Consider the following 17,400-nt stretch of genomic DNA (forward strand, 5'->3'; position numbering starts at 1 on the left):
GCAGGGCAAATCCAAACAACTGGGGTTTAGACCGCACATCTGGAGAGGAGGAAGCGACAGGTACTTGACACGACAGGGTGAAAAACAAGCGCTCTTTTAATCACTTTTTATAAACCACTATAAACCGTTTAGATTTTTTTTTAAAACACGTTAGCTGCTTGTATTTAGCTGTTAAATGATGAACAGCCAAAATTTAAGCAGTTTTCTTCATTAATGTTAAGGCTGCAGGTGAAAACTGATTTTTCACGTAGTGGTTAATGCATTAAAGTAGTTTTCTGCCTTAACATCTTTATCAGAGTTAAAATAAATGTCGAATTCACCTGTGGCGATGACTATCTTATAACGTTTTGTCCGGTAGCGAGATTTTGATTGGTTTATACTTGAATTGATAGACACGTGGGCCAAAAGCAGACATTTTCGAGTCAAGTGTCTTATTTTGACACTATATTGGCGATAAACTGGGACAGGGACGGAGTAAGACTGGGACAAATCAATGGTTTTGGAGAAATCTGCTGGGACGTGATACAAAGGAGCCAAAACTGGGACTGTCCCGGGCAAACTGGGACATCTGGTCACCCTAAGTAAGAGAAAAATGTCCCGGAAATAGCTTAAGCTGAAATGTAGTTTCCCCACGCTTGTTCATTCACAAATATTGACATGTTGGGTATCCACGTGTAGCACAGAAGGCGACTGAGATGACGCTGTAATCCAAATATGGTCATTTTCTCTCTGGGAAATGTAACTATGCAGACGTTACACAACTTCAGAGCCGTTTCCTCCAACATTTCCACATTTCCACTTTGGTCGCTCCTACAAACTCCGAACTTTCCAGCCTTGGACTTAACAATATTTTGACGTTTTTCCCAGAGAGATTTTTCAAATATCCAATTACAAGACAAAATTAGAATTTTTGCTAATTTTTTTTTACTATACTGTAATTTCCTGACTATAAGCCTCTACTTTTTCCCACGCTTTGAACCCTGCGGCTTGTGCAACAATGCGGATAATTAATGGATTTATCTAATTTTCATGGTCATACTGAATATTGTGTCATGTTATCAATAACAATGCAGGACCCACTCCATTTAATACGAGTGGGTCCAGAAGCATGGAGAGCTACAGGTGTCATGCAGTTCCTTTCATGTCCCACTCGTTTGCACAATAACACTAGCAGGAGCAGGTGGATGCCCTCCCGCACATGCGACGCAGCAGCGCTCCAGTTTAATAATAATAATAATGCATTGGTTTCATAGCTTTTTTCTGGACACTCAGAGACACTTTACATTGCATTATTCATTCAGTCCATACTCGGATCAGCTGGTCTTGAAATATTTGACGGCGCTCGAAGAGAAGTCATAATGGCGCGTTCAACTACGCTTTGTAACAACGTGGAAGCCTGAGACTTATAGACCGTATTTTACGTAAAAAGAAAAGTTTCTTTTAAAGTTTAGTTGGAGCGGCTTAGGTGAACTCAACAGTGGGAACATTATGGAAGCTTGTTCAAAAACTGAACAAGATCCAAAATCTTTAAATCTTTCAATCTCATATTGCAACAAAATAAAACCATACATTTACACCTGGGTTTGCCCATTGTTTAGATTTTCCTCACTTTTAGACCAGTAATCTGCAGCAGAAGTTCCAAATTGATATCTATACATATACTTTTCTTTGAACTATTCACCTGCAACGTCTCTCCTTAAAGGTGCAGTATGAAACTTTTTAAGCCGCAAATGAACTTGACATTGTGCGCATTTGACCTTTTGAGTTTTGAGTGGCGCCTTCACGTTCCATCACAGTGGCCTCTTTGGCCTTAATGCTTTTCAGAGCAGTGAAAACCGACCAGAAACTCTAAAAGAAGTGGTCCTGGAGCCTCCTATAGAGACCTCTGTGATGCAAAGGAAAGGCGCCACACTGAACACGCACACAGCGCTGGGTCACTTAAGGTCAAATCCCCCACATAAAAAGTTCCATAATGCACCTTTAAATTAAATTTCTATCCACAAACATGAACCCGTCTCTTGAATTGAAGGGCTCTCTTCTTTATCGTTCAATAGACATATAATACTGTTCTGAGTCATTACATCACGCTCCTTTTATCGCCATGACAACAGGCTCTGGCTGCCACCGCGTTCCCTGTTGGGTCACGACACCAGCCAGCGACACCACACATTCAACCATCTCACTCATATTTATGACAGGATTATATGACGTTCGGTCCAAAATGGCCTTTAGACAATTATCTGCACATAAAAAGGGTGGGTGGGTGGGGGGGGGGGGACCATTAAAATACACAGGCTACTGTATATATGATTTGCCATGATTTCTTTGGCCTATGTTTTAATTCTTTTGGCCTGAGCTGCTCCGCGACTTCGCCCAGTTACTGCCACACTGAGCGAACAGGAGCGCAGTGTCAGGCCAAAGTGTCTCCGTGATTACATTAACAGGCTGTTCGAGTCGGGACGTAATGTACTGTCCTTACGAGGAGAGGATTACGGTAATGAAGACACTACAATCCCCCGTGCGCCGCCATATCCATAATGTGCCCAATTAAGGCTGTGCAAAGTTACTCCTTCACTTTCTTAATTTGACCTTTGCTTAAGCGGGGAATGCCCGACCGATGTTCAGAATCTCTGGCTCTTAAGTGGAAAACAAATCACTATTTACAAAAAAAAAAAATCTGCTTTTTTTCAAGAAGTGGGTCAAGTCGAACTGGAGAAAAAGTGCTCGGTAAAGGCGGGTGGGAAGAAGTTGAAGGAATACGTTAGTTGATAGTTATCCAACAATTGACTTGGTATAATGGGTTGCACTCAAATGAAAAAAAAAAACAGCAGATCCACAACCTGCAGGTCCACGAACACATCTCGTTACTTTCTCTTTTATTACAAATTAAAATCTCCAAGTCCAAGTTAGTGACGTGACGAGCAGAACCAGATCTTTTTTTCTTCTGTCATTTTACCCTGAACTCCCCCGAACGGAAGCAAGAATCCTGGCCAAGAGGCAGCAAACGATACAGATTTAGAATTACATACACGTTATACACATTATGAAAAACAGACTCAAGTGTTCTCAGTCTGGACTTAAAAGCGTTCAATGAAATGAGCTCAGTTATTTTCCAGTCTTTTTGCAACATGTTCAATGAAGAAGGAGCAGAGTGAACAAAAGCCCCTTTTTCCCAGTTCTGTGCGGGCTAATGGACATAAGTGTGTGCTGGACGACATCTAAAGCTTTCTGCAGAGATTCTACAGCTTTATCAGGGTTAAAGTAAACTATTGTGTCATCAGCGTAAAAATGCATATTAGTGTCAGACACATTTGGTCCTAGTTCATTAATATACATGATGAACAGGAGGGGTCCTAATATTGAACCCTGTGGCACCCCCTTGTGCACATTCAAAAATTCAGAACACAGATCATCACATTTAATGCACTGGGTCCTGTCACTCGAATAAAAGCTTTTTGTACTAAAGTCAAAGCTAAATGCACTTACATTGATTTGTCAGACAGTTACAGAATCTTTTTATTCATTGATTCACAAACACGTTTTTCAAAGCTTCAGTATCAGTCCCATTGTAATTTTAGAGGATTTAATAAAAAAAAAAAAGTGCCCTCATCAAATGCGTCTGAGATATTGTGAGTTTTCTGGCAGCCGTTATTCACATGTTGTATCAAAAAGAGCCGCTCTTTTGAACGGCTCCCAGTAAAGAGCCGTAAGTCCCAGCACTAGTCCGAGTGGATCCGTCTTCCGTTTTGCGATTGTAGACGCGCATGTGCCAAGAACGGAAGAGGCAAAACTACACGCCTGTGCCGGTGCACGTGTTCACTCACGCCGGTGCGGACAGTGTGGGAAAGGCAGAACATGCAGCGTGCAGAATCTGAGCAAGGGATCATTACAGCGGGTCATTTGAGGAAGAAAAAGAGTCTGTCAGTCTAACTAAAAATCCCTCACCTGTTTAAATGTTTAATGAAGTGTCTCCTGCTCCTCCTCCAGTGTTGGCCAAATTACTTAAAAATTGTAATATATTCTATATTAGTGATTGCAGCTTTAAAAAAGCTTGTATTACATATTACTGTTTCAAAAATCTAGCTGAGTTACTTTTGAGTTACTTTTGGCAAAATGTAAACTGAAAAAGGTAATAACGCCACCGAGCAAAAGTGCAGTCAAAGATTTATTTTTCCATTTTATTTTGAGGGAAGTCTGACATTTTTCCGTTCGTACATTTAAATTCACTTGTAACTCGAGATACTTGAATTGTAATGACTAATATATTCACGTATTTGGTGTAAGTAATATGTTATATTCCTTAATTACTGAAAAAAGTAATATAGTTTTGTAATTCATTACTTTTGTAATACGTGATCCCCAACACTGAAATCAACTTGTAAGCTAAACGAGTGCATTTCCTCCAGTTCAGCTTTACCCCAATCTTAAAGCTTCTGGACTGGAGTGTATATGCCAGTGTAACGCCTCATTTGAAAGCTAAGACCTACAAAGCTGATCTATATGAATCTCACGTGGTTGCTGTGTTGTCATCACTTTTAAACTTTTTAATTTGCCGCTATTTTGACGCATTTTTCAAGAAGCTTCTAAATTTGGATCATTGCAAACTGGAGAAAATGTGCTCAGTTGAGGTGGGGGTTAAGAGGTTAAACTCTGCTTAAACTGATACAGTGCAATATAATGGATAACAATGGCTCAACACAATGGAAACACAAGAACAAAATGTTATTTATTAAAATCTCATCTCGTTCCCGTAAACTCAACCTGGAGCCTCATCTGGGGTTTGTATCTCGGCCCACACCTAGTATTTTACATTTTATAACTAAGAATCATGTAATTGAAGATAAAGAAAACCAGTCATGACTAGTTCTAGTTATATTTCCAAAGTACTTTGTAGGATTTTGAAAATAATATCCAGAGCCCACGTTAGCGCGATAAAAAAACATGCATGTACCTCATTTCCACTTTTCTACATGTACTCTTTAAATTTGTAACATGGGGTTTAAAGTTGTGAGCTTATTTAGTGAAAGCTTTGAGGATTACAGCCCAGCGCGGTCAAGCCCGGCCCAGTAAGAAGTTTAACCGCGGTTTATTTACTAAGAGATGTCCAAATCCAGAGTGAAAGGCAGCAGTGACCGGTCAAACCGTCGTTTCATTTCATTCACTGGTGGAATCCCTCCGTCTCTCGCCCTAAACCGCTCTACAAACGTATCAAAACCTGGCAGCTGCTGCATCCGTGCACGCCGCTCCACTCTTCGCCCCGTCCTCTAAAGGATCGGCGCTGGACCAGGTCAAAACTTGGGCAAAATCAGGTTTAAAGTAGCTGTAAAATGGACGAAAAGCATTCATAACATAGACATAGGCTGTGTCCGAAACCATCAAATTATAGCCTCTATGTCCTAACCCTAGCTCCTGACCCTTAACCTTTCAGAACTTTTGCTTCAGCAGCATTTTGGATTTGGAGAAAAGGCGCTCAGATAAATAAGGTGGGGGTTAAGAGGTCAAACCCGACTAATGCAGTGAGTGGCTTCTCATTTCCATAATCAGCCACGTGGAAAGACAAATCCAGTGGTCATGGAAAAGATGGCGGTGCGTCATGCATTAAGCAGAGAAAACATCTAAGGAGATTTTCTCAAATTGCCATAAGAGCGCATTATTGAAAACTGGAAGGATGGTCTTTGGGGAAGAAGTGTGGCCAGAAATATACCCGAATGATCACGGTCGGAGATCACTGAAACCTTTGACAAAATCGATTAGGAGAAAACAACTCAGGGCTGTTGTTTAACTGTGAAAGCAAGAGCCTTTCCACAAGCACAATGTGAAGAGAACTCTGTGTGGTCTTAAGAAACTCACGACTGAGTGATGCTAACCGCTAACATAAAGAACATAAAGAGCATAAAGATTGGACTCTGGAGCAACGAAAAAAGGTGATGTGGTCAGATGAGTCCAGGTTTACCCGGTTCTAGAGTGATGAGCATCAGGAGGAGAAGAGAAGCAGGTGAGGTGACGGCCCATCATGCCTCGCACCGACTGTACAGGCCTGTTGGGGAAGTGTTCTGATCTGGGACCGCGAGGTCGAGCAACACTACAGTATGTGCCCAAAGAGTGAGATCAGCTGAATGCCTGAACATCTTGAATGACCAGGTTAGTGGATTTCAAGATTCATCACGCTCACATTGCACGTCTTGGCCCCCACAGAGCCCAGATCTCAACCCCACAGTTTGCGTGTTACAGTGTGAATATAAAGCGCCAGCGTGTGTGTGCGTGTGTGTTACCTCGGGCCAGCTCCTCCTCCAGCAGCTGGATCTGCAGGTGAAAGATCTTCTCCTGAAGGTCACAGAGCGAGTGCTTCATCCTCTCCCGCCGCGTCACCATGTAGCACAGGTTACGCACCTACAGCACAACACACAGGAGTCACCACACAACATACAAGACACACTGTAGGGTCAGGAGACTTCAGGGATATGCTACTTCCAAAGTAGTCTAAGGGTGTATTCAGACCTGCACTGTTTGGTCCACTTTAAACGGACCGGGGTTCGTTTTGAACGCTGGTCCAGGTTTTTTATGCAGGTGTGAACACAACAAACGAATCCTGGCGCGGATCAAAGAAGCGGACCGAGACCCACTTTTTCAGGTGGTCTCGGTCCGGCTTCCAAACGGACTCTGGTGCGGTTCGCTTCAGGTGTGAATATAAACCACTGTTGATCTGAAAAATCTCTGGGATAGATGCGCCTTTTTGGGCTTAACAAGCCACCAAGGCACCGTGAGAAAAGTTAGCCCTTGGCTGCTGCTAATGCTAATACTGGATGGATGCTACAAACAACGAGCCGTGGACAGGACCTGGAGCAACGTGTTTAGCGAGAAAATGAAGCTCAGCAGCTCAGCAGACGACCCTTCATCAGCACAAAACACCTCTTCCTCCAGCTGCTCTGGTGAAGCTGAGGTTAATGGTAAGTGGTTTAGCCTCTCATGTTTCTTTTATTTTCAAAGTAAGCGTCAAATATAAATTTTGATTTCATTTGTTGTGGCCATTGCTGTCCAATGGGAGCATCGATCGTCACACACGTGTTTACAAAATATAGTTCTCTTGCAAAAAGTCTGAATACGATCTGCACCAAACGGGGAAAAAAAATCTGCTTCTGATTCGGAACAAACAAGCAGAGCAAAGGACTTTTCTGGTCTGAATAAACCCTAAATATCACCATTGCACCATATTCGCATACATATTTAAATCCACAAAACACCTTATATCATTTTTGCTATCGTCTATTCAATATTAGTCGAATGAGTTGAACAAGGAGTAGAATGTGCTTGCAATTTACAGTGAAAGTAACATGAGCACAGAAATATCAATCTGGAAAGGCTCCGGTTTAAATCGTTTGTGAAGCCGATGGACTTTTTTGGGGATATTTGCCACTGATTGGATCGAGCGCACCTCGCTTTAGCCAATCACAGCCAAGTCTCAAATCCTCACTAAGCAACAGAGCTGTAAACAAGTAAATATTGTGTCTCTAAAGATGTTTTTGGTGCTTGGAAGTCTGCTTGTTGTCGGCAAACGTAAAACCCGCCCACTCACGACAAGGCCGATGGGTTTGAGCCCGATTGTAACAGCTCGGAGCCTTTCAAGATTTTTTTTTGTTGCCTCATTGTTCGTAACCAAAACAGACAAAATGAATCAGGTCACGAGGGGTTGGCGGTGTTTCCAGGGGCTGATGGCGCAGATTGACGGCCTCACTTCCGTCGGTCTACCCCAGAGCAGCCGTGGATGCATGAGCGAACAGCATGAGCGTGGCAATGTGAGAAGCTCATTAGGCATGAGGCCCGGGTGCTGCGATATGATCCGTAAATGCATGTTTTGTAAAAAAGACAATGAGCGGAGGCTATAGAATGGACTCCCCGCCGGCTCGGACCTCCTCTCCCGCAGCTGCGCTCCAAATCACTATCATCTGCTGCTGTCGGCCCGGCGCTCGCAGCGTATGGATGTTCAAAGCCTTGAATGTGCTGAAAATGTGCTCGGACTTGGCAACGCATCAGAGAACAACAGAGCCTTTGAATGCAACAGAGGGCATTTATGTACACCGGTGGGTCGTAAAACAGCCACTTTGAACATTATGGTTTTATTACCGATATGTCAAATGATGGACATGTTTATTTGCAGGGATAAAAACATCATGAATTAAGCTTTTGATTTTAATGCAAGCACTGTTCCTCACCGATTAATAATGACGTCTGCGCCGTAACTCATTTAACTGAGGCATTCCATTTACCTTTGGCGAAAAATAGTGAGACAATAGTTAAATTTATATAGGTAGAAATCATTTGAAACGTCTGCTCAGGAAAGTCTACGGTTCCAGATTTGCGTGTCATCATTTCAGTTGGAGCAGGGTATGATACAACTCAATAGGCAGGACAGAGATTGGGGAAAGAAATGTATGTTTTCCCTGATCATGATTTGGAAGTGATTGGATTCACAAACCTGCGTCAAACACAGCATTCGGAATATTGTCTCCACTTTTGGACGCCTTTATGATGCAGTCAGGTAAAGTCATCCAATTGTTTTTAGGGTTCCTGTTTTCTGAATGAACTGCACAACATAGAGATGGTTCCATCACCAACGGAAACTATTAAAACAATTGGTCCTAGAACGTTCTAGAGGCCACAGTGAAAGAAAGTAAAGGCACCGTGCTAACCATCCATACCACGGAAATCATAGAAGTACCTTTAGCATCCTCAGCTTGTTCATACAAATATGAACATTTAGTTTAACAACGGCTTTAAGTTGATAGTTCGATCCCCATTTAAATGAATGGAGCCGGGCCCAATACTAAAGTATGGCGAGGTATCATTTCAGTGGTTTCTTAATCACCAACATATTCTCAGATGATGTTTAGAGGTCATTGGATGTGTATCTGACAAACATAAGGCAGAAACTTGACTAAAGGACAGGAACTTCTACATCACCGTGGACCACAACCTGATCATCAAGCAGGCGCGTCTGTCCGACACGGCCAACTACACCTGTGTGGCCAAGAACATCGTGGCCAAGCGCAAGAGCTCCACCGCCGTGGTCATCGTCTACGGATTTCCCATCAACCAGTGCTCCTCCTGTGACCAAAACAGTGAAGATGGCGGCCGCGACACAACCATCTTTCACCAAAGAAAAAAAAGAGTGGAAAAAGAGTGATGCACACTGAATGGGTGCTGCTGCCGGATGCTCTCTCATCGAATGCAATTTCTCCATCTGTGAGATCAATAAATCATCTTATCTTAAATATGATTTAGCCTTTAGCTCGGAGGACACTTTTATACAGAAATCTGTATCTAAAGTAAAATCTCCAAAGGTCTGTACATTCATGAATGATTTCTAGTAAGACTTTGACCTCACCTAAATGTGGTCGATGGGTTGAAAACATCTGAATCTTCCATAATTTGCCATGTTTGAGGCTAAATGCTAACAGCCTAACACTAACTGTCCGCATACCTTAGGATCAAACTTCTATGATCCATACAGCCACTGGATCTTGGAGCAAAGGATCATGGTACATGTAGTTTTAGATCCATGGCGATATTTCTGTGCCTTTATGCTACAGTCCTTGATTTTGTGAAGAGATTAGAAGCACAGTTCAAAAGTTACACTGACAAACAAATGTTTAAGCTCCGTCTTTGTTGCCTCCTATTTGCAGACTCTACAAAACAAAAACATCCCAGGGATAGTTCAGCAAGGGCAAAAAAAACTCCCAACTAATTATCTTTTGCTACACGTTTTTACGCCGACAACGCGCGCCTCTTTCTCTGTTAGCAACACGGCAAAAGTGCGAGAACAGGCAGGAGAGGAAGACAAATTAATTGGGCCCATGCCAGACACGTCGAGTCACAAATTAGGCAAGACCAAAAGCTGGATCCGCGCCAACTGGATTTCTCTCGCAAATCAGTGCCGGTGAGTCTCGACCGGATGTGTGTGTGTGTGTGTTAGCGTGTTAGCATGTCGACCGCGCTAGCCGCTGTGAAGATAATGACACCAGACAGACACAAACTGGGGAGAGATTTTGGAGAACTCTGCGGGACGCTTGGACCAAAACAAGACGGAAGATTGTGGGAGCGAAGGTTTTTGAAAGGTACTCAACTGGACTGGTTGCTAGTTTGAGTCCAGCCAGAGCACGTAAGCCCTTTACAAAGTTGTATGTTTGACCCATTTTTGGTAAATATTTTACAAACATGGCCTTTTTGCGTCCCCAGATTATTCATTTAGTGTGTTTGTAGCCATCTTGGAAGTAGCTCTTGCCTGAAAAATAACTGCTGTTTTTGGGGCTAACTCGTCTACTACCATTGTCCTATGGATCTTTAACTATGCTCCCCCCATGGTCTACGCCAGGGTCAGTATTTAAGCCGATATCCAGCCCATACGATTGAATAGAGGGTCATATTTTGTGCTGGTGGCAAGTGTCTAGGCTAGGTTAGCCGGTTAGCTTGTTACAATCGCCTACAGCTCATTGTAGATTAACGGTGCGTTCATGTGGACTGAGGAGCTTGTTTTCCCGGGATGTGACGTCATTGTCCCCAGTTGGTTTGTGTTCATGTGGTTTTTATGTGGGAAAGTGGGGATTTTAGCGCTTAGCTGAGCTTACCATTTAAATGTGTTAGCATCACAAAAGCTAAAAGTTAGTTTGTTAGTTTAAAAAAAAATCCTGTAAATTTACTTTTCGCTAACGTTGATGTTGGGCATTTCACCCGCAATTTTGTCACTACGAGGATGACGACAGCTCACACTAAACTCAAAAAAGTAGCAGTGTTTAACTAAAAAGCTCACATTAGACGATAAAAGAGCAAATCAGGTCAGGTGCTGTAGTCGAGTTTCGTCGTTTTCCCCATTTGAGCGAGCGTTCACGTGAATTCCCCAACCGTTTCCTGAAGATCATATGAGCGCACCATAAAAGTCTGCGATAGAGTTCGGGAAATTCCACAGTTACCATTGTGATTTGTGATCCGCCATCTTTGCAGCTGTTAGCATACATTTATAATTCACTAAGATTAGCTGAAACAGTATAAAAAATGGAGAAAAAAGCTGTGGAACAGCTCCGTTAGCTGCTGAGTTACTGCTGGTAAATACATCGAACTCACTGTGGTGTCCAAGTGTTTTAATGTGAACAATAACTCCAGTATTTTAACTTTTCAAATCTCCATTAGTTTACAATTGCTGCTAATCCCATAATGCTTAGTGATATGATAATGCCGGCTTTATTGACGTTATTAGTGCATAATACTTGTTTTCTCCTGGAGCTAATTGTAGATTAAATGTGAACTACAAGATCAACCAGCCCAGCTCAGTCTATGATCATTGTTAAACTTTATTCATGCACATTTCTCGTTTTCACATGATCGAACAGAGCTTTAGCATGTAGCATTAGCTTTCTCCAGAGGAAATGTTCAAGGCATCTGGCATCAAGGCCACTGAACTAAGTTTTCTTGCGTCTCTTGGGGGTTTAGGTAAAAGAAACACTGATGTGAGTCTCTGTAGAAGTCCGAGAGCGGCTTCGGTTCACAACATGATCCTCCATGACTTGTTTACATCTGCAGCCCAGGATCTACGCCGCCGGTGGCTCCGCTCCGACGTCACTGTTGGGGAAAGCTCCTGATTGGTCGACGCAAATTTCTCAAAAAAGTTCAACAATTCCCAACTCTAGTGTCGGCCACATTTCAAATTACTTCCCCCCCGTTTCCCCCGCGGCGTCTCGCCTTAAAACACAACAAAGATCTGAGACGCGCAAACAGCAAAACAATCACAATCCAACGACTGAACTCCCAAAAACCACTAGAATCTTCTGAATTCCGGTTTGATTTCCTCACAGTGAAGCACTAATTGGTTATTGTGGGCCCTCGCGCTGTCCGGTCTCTCCCCGTGTGTGAGCGCGGGATAAAAATAGCGAGGACACAATGTGCAGAGGAGGCCGGATTAACACGCTGCATGTGATTGTGAGGGGCCTTTTTTTTCTCCACAGACACAGAGCGGAGAGAGGGGAGGGAGGATTACAGCCTCCTGCTAAAGCCGAAAGGATTACAAGCAAATAATAGGTAATAAGTAGGTATTTGGACTTGATTCACACAATAGAAGAGTATTGTTTATGTTTGATTGCGCTATAACTGCTGCTGCTGCTACTGGAGTCCAATTTCCACATAATCCAGTGAAGACATGCCTGTGATATTATTGATTATGGATATAAAAGTGAACCGAACGGCTTATTATAATTTAGGGCTGGGCAATTAATTCAATTTGAATCTAGATTGCGATCTTAATAAAGTGGTCAAGAGGAAAGGTAAAGAATGGCTTTTTATTTCCCATCCTTGTTTACTGTGCTGCAAGTGTGGGGGCTCTTGGTGCCTCTTCAGTGTTTCAGAAGAAGAAATGTGTAGGTCTCAAATGTCTTTAGCTCATAAGCTAGCTGTTTGTTTACTTTGAAAAAGCTGCTCGCTTCAGGACCATTATGGACTCTCTGCAGCAACAAACTCAAATCCCCACAAAAACACGGCAAAGATGTGCATAATCATCCAGCAAAACAGTGTGGAACATAGAAACTACAAATGCAGTTCACAGAAACAGGCAAATACATATTGTTAGTATAGGCTGGGCGATATGGACCAAAAGTCATATCCCGATATTTAGGTTTAATATCGATATACGATATATATCCTGATATTTTTCTTGCTGATACCGAATACCCATACGAGGCATTTTCTTCGACATACTTTTTGAAGTGAATAAACATTTTATAGACTGACTTTTTTGCAGCAGATTGGTTTGTAATTAGTTGTAGGCGACACTTTTAAGCATTTAACATATGCCATTTTATTCATTTTAATGTTTATTGCACGGTCCATCATAGACAGAACGGCTCATGTCCAAAAGCTCCTCAGTGCTTGTGCTTTATTCATTTATCTATTTTTATTTAACAATAGTATTGAGATGTTACTTATTACTGCAGCTAAATGGTCTCTTTTCTCCTTTACTTCAGCTCTGTGTGGATTTTCTTGTGTGTTTATAGTCTTATCCAGTAGCTACAGCATTTTGATTGTTTTGCTGCAGCTCATTTTCGCTTAATATGGACATGCTGTATCTCTTTCATTGGGATTTTCCATTGCCAAAATTGTTAGCCGCGAGTTAGCGGCTAGTTAGCAACATTAGCTCGTATCTTGTAAACACTGCAGACTCCGCGCTGCAGCACTGACAACATTAAGCTCTGGTTAAATCCAGCTCAGAATCTGATTTAGGGAGTGTCGTCTGTAATAAAGTCAGCTCTATGTGGAATATTGGATTTACACTAAACTATTCTCCAGTTTGTTGTTATTTTCTCTCCTCAGTGGAGAGGTGCACCTGTAGGAGCACAGGCCACACGTCGAGTGGTATCGGTTTGTGGTATCGGGACCTCATTAATGAGTACGAGTATGAGGTATCGGCCCGATACCCGATACTGGTATTGGTATATCCCTAATTTTTCTGCAAAGCGAGAGCTTGTGAAAATAGTGCTCAAGACAGAGCGAATCTAAACAAGACTTAAAACTGCATATAACTGAAAGAATCTTATCTGCACTCTTGCCTCTTACTGTAATTGATTAATTCTATGTTGATGTTTTATTGATTGTATTTGTTTTCTTATATTTATGCAACTGTGAAGCACTTTGAATTGCCTTGTGTATGAATTGTGCTCTACAAATAAACTTGCCTTGCCTTGAAATGATATGTTAAGTCAAAGTCAAAGCCAAATAAGAGTAGTTTTATTGAAAACTCACTATAAAATGTAAACATAAACACTACATAACAAAGCTGCGTAAGGTGTACATTTAAATAAATAAAAATATGTTGAACAAAAATAGCCTATAAAATAAGTATTATAGAGCAATTTAGAACTATATCAATAATGCGATATGGTCTAATTAATTGAAAGCCTTGGACGAGCGACCAAGAAAGATCCTGAATATAAGCTGTTCCCATAGATTTACTATTTTAACTACTTTAAATCAGAGTGTTTTATGTCGGCCTAGAAATAATAATGAATATAATTGTAAATATTGTAAATAAAGAAGGTAACCACGAATGATCAAATTTCCAAAGTGTGATTAATCAGGTTAAACAGCGCTAGTTTGGACCCAACTAACAACTTCATCTTAAACAATGAAACAAACAAAACAGGCAAAAAAAAACTTAAAATATAAAATCATGTATAGGGCCTTTGATTTGGCCTGTTTCACCGGAAATATGGTAGAAAATATAAGCCAATTAGAGGAATTAGAGATGCTTAATTCACATTCTCTATCCGGGGGTGACCTCCCAGACCCCCCCATTCTGACCTTTGGAAAAGAGGCCACACCACCACCAGCTAAAGCGTCACCAAATGACTCCACACAAAAAGGAAACCAAAAACAAACAAACACATCAGCCCCCTCCACGTCTCCGAGCAGCGGGAGGAAGTTGTAGCAGAGAAAATACTTTAGCGCTCGCCCCTTATTTCAACTTTACCGCATCGACTATAAATCACCTGGACGGCTCCTTTTCCGAATTTACCGTCAATAAATATGCTTTTAATTACCCACAATGGCGGCAACATGTTCCCGGAGTCATTTCCAAAAGGCCCCGAGAATGTGCCGTAAACCACGGAGCGCGAGTGAAAAATACAGCGTCCCCACGGCAGCTTTAGTAACACTCCATAAATCCACCTCACGACTTGGGGAGAACACGGCTCGCGCTCGCTTTACCCCCCCCCCCCTCTCTCACGCCTCCTCCCGCCCCTTTCACTTCCTCCTCTGTCACAACAAGAAAATTTATCTAGGAAAATAACAGCGCGGCTCTGAGATATAAAGTCCATTTAACGGAATATACTGCAGCTTCAAGACGGGGAATATAAACCAACTGCTTTACACCAGAGGCAATGACTTTTACAGATCCATAATTGTGCTGAGAGTTTAGACGGGCTGCAGTGGTCACTGAAGGATGGGTCAGAGAACAAGCTTCCATACATAATGGAAAACCTGTACAGTAATCAACATTTTCGATGCTAGTTTCATGACGTTTTGTTCGAGAGTGAGAAAGAGATTTACCAGGGAAGTCACTCCAATGCTGACAGGTTTGGTATCCACGTGTAGCACGAAAGGCGACCGCTGTAATCCTAATGTGGTTGTTTGACGGTAGATAGACACACGAGCATGTGCGGATATTACAAACTTAAAGGAACAGGCCACCGTTCTTCCACACTGAGATATGTTCTTACCTGAGCTTAGACGAGTTGATGCGTACCTGTCTGGTCTGTGTGCTCGTCCGTGGAAGAGCTTGGTCGCTTCAAACTTCACCCCCGTTTGGAGCCATAGGAATACATTGGGAGAGGCCAAATGCTGACAACATCTTTGGTCGTTTTGCGTGACTGAGCGCACGCACAAAGACCAGACAGGTACGCATCAACTCATCTAAGCTCAGGTAAGAACATATCTCAGTCTGGAAAATGGTGGCCAAAACTTAAAAGGAGGTTTTCTTTACACTCTTGCAAAAACAGCTCCACTTTAGGAGTTTAAGTCCCTTCTTCTCATCTTTATTTAGTCTTAAAGGGGGGGTATTACGCAAAATTGACTTTTTCAAGCTTTACATCATGTTATTAAGTCATTCCCTCATTAAAAACATGCCTGAAGTGTTGCCTTAGCACATTCACGTATTTTCGAGTAATCTGTAAAAACTCTGATGGCAGCCATTTTAGGGATAAAACGCCTGATTCCTTCAGGAAACGCCTCCGACCTCCAGGATACGCCTCCGACCTTTCGTCACCAGCCGAGTAACCAACCACTGCTCCTCAGCAGAACCCCCTCCCCGCAGTGTCTAGCCCTAAGATGTAAACAGAGTCATCATGGAGGATTAGCTCCATGTGTTGTGAACCGGAGCCACAGCAGACTTTTACAAAGACACACATCAGTGTTTCTGTTACCTAAACACCCAGGATTAAAACCGGTGACAAGAACACTTATTTCAGTGTCTGGTTCTGCGCTGGGCCTTGATGATGCACAGAGCCTCCGGAGAAAGCTAATGCTAAGCTAAACCTCGAGTCATCACGTGAAAACGAGAAATATGCACAAATAAAGTCAATAAAACCACCACACACATAAAGAACCGTTTAACAATGATCACACACGGAGCCTGGCTTGTTGATTTGGAAGTTTATTGCTCACATTTCATCTACAATGGGTCATAGCCGAGTGGCTTTCTCCCGGAGCTAACAAGCTAGCCGCGACAAGCTAACGGGAAAATTCACTGAATACAAGCAGCATATTATGCATTGAAAACGTCACTAAAACAGGCAACTGCTTGAAGCAGCCTTTATGATGATCACACACGGAGCCTGGCTTGTTGATTTTGTAGTTTATTGCTCACATTTCATCTACAGTGAGTCGTAGCCGAGTGGTTTTCTCCCGGAGCTAAGGCACTATTAGCCGCGACAAGCTAACAACCTTCACCTTCACAACATTCATTGAAAACAGGCAGCATATTATGCACAAATAACGTCAATAAAGCAGGCAACTACTTGAAGCAGCCTTTACGATGATCACACAATGAGCCTGGCTTTACACATTTGTGGTTTACTGCAGACTTTTCATCAACAATGAGCTGTAGTCGATTATAACAAGCTAACGGGTAACCTCGAAAAACCACTGTCCACCTGCACAGATAATGTCCGTCTTTGAATCGTATGGGCTCCTGCAGATCCTGGTGTCGTCCATGGGGGTATAGTTAGAGATCCATAGGGCATGGCAGATGCAAAGAGAAGCCTCCAAACAGCAGTTATTTTTCAGGCAAGAGCCCCTTCCAAGCGTCCGGTGTGGAAGGTTCGTCTCCAAATAATATCCTGTGTGGCCATTGTTCACAAAGTGATAAACAGTAGCTCCTTTCCAACAATAAAAATTAAAATGCAACGATCGTAGTTTCAATACAGTTGAGACAACGAGCGCAGTGTTGTTGTGATGCCACAGACAGCGTGTGGAGGGGGCGTGTCGGAAAGGGTCAGAGGTTCTTAAAGAGACAGAGGCCTAGATTTCAAGTCATTTGCTACCGCCATTTTAAAAGAGCAATTTTATACAAGGCAGTTATTCTAATTTACTGCATTTACAGACCAACAGAAGGTTTCGTCATCATTGTAGTGTGCTATAGACTGGTGCTATGTGGCTGAAAAAAGCATAATACCCCCTCTTTAATGAGAGGACAAAAATAAATAAACGTGATTAATGCTCAATACCAAGTTTTGACCAAATGTATTGACCCCTCAAAATGTGACAAAACAGGGACTGTTTACCCCCTTTCGTCACATATTAACTATTTGGGTTGACCACACAAAACATCAATATGAAAGCTTCAGGCGTCAGGCTTATTGTTTCACA

The 17,400-nt window shown here is 42.3% G+C and overlaps 1 protein-coding gene across 1 annotated transcript in view; it reads right to left on the minus strand.

Annotated features, from left to right (window-relative positions):
- The window catches only part of jade2 (jade family PHD finger 2), a 350,732-nt gene that overhangs the window by 48,655 nt on the left and 284,677 nt on the right, over positions 1-17,400 (minus strand). The window contains exon 12 of the mRNA XM_079566323.1: positions 6,273-6,390. Coding sequence (XP_079422449.1) covers positions 6,273-6,390 — 118 coding nt within the window. The remainder of the gene's footprint in view (positions 1-6,272; positions 6,391-17,400) is intronic.

This window comes from Gobius niger, assembly GCF_951799975.1.
Source record: "Gobius niger genome assembly, chromosome: 11".
Taxonomy (NCBI): domain Eukaryota; kingdom Metazoa; phylum Chordata; class Actinopteri; order Gobiiformes; family Gobiidae; genus Gobius; species Gobius niger.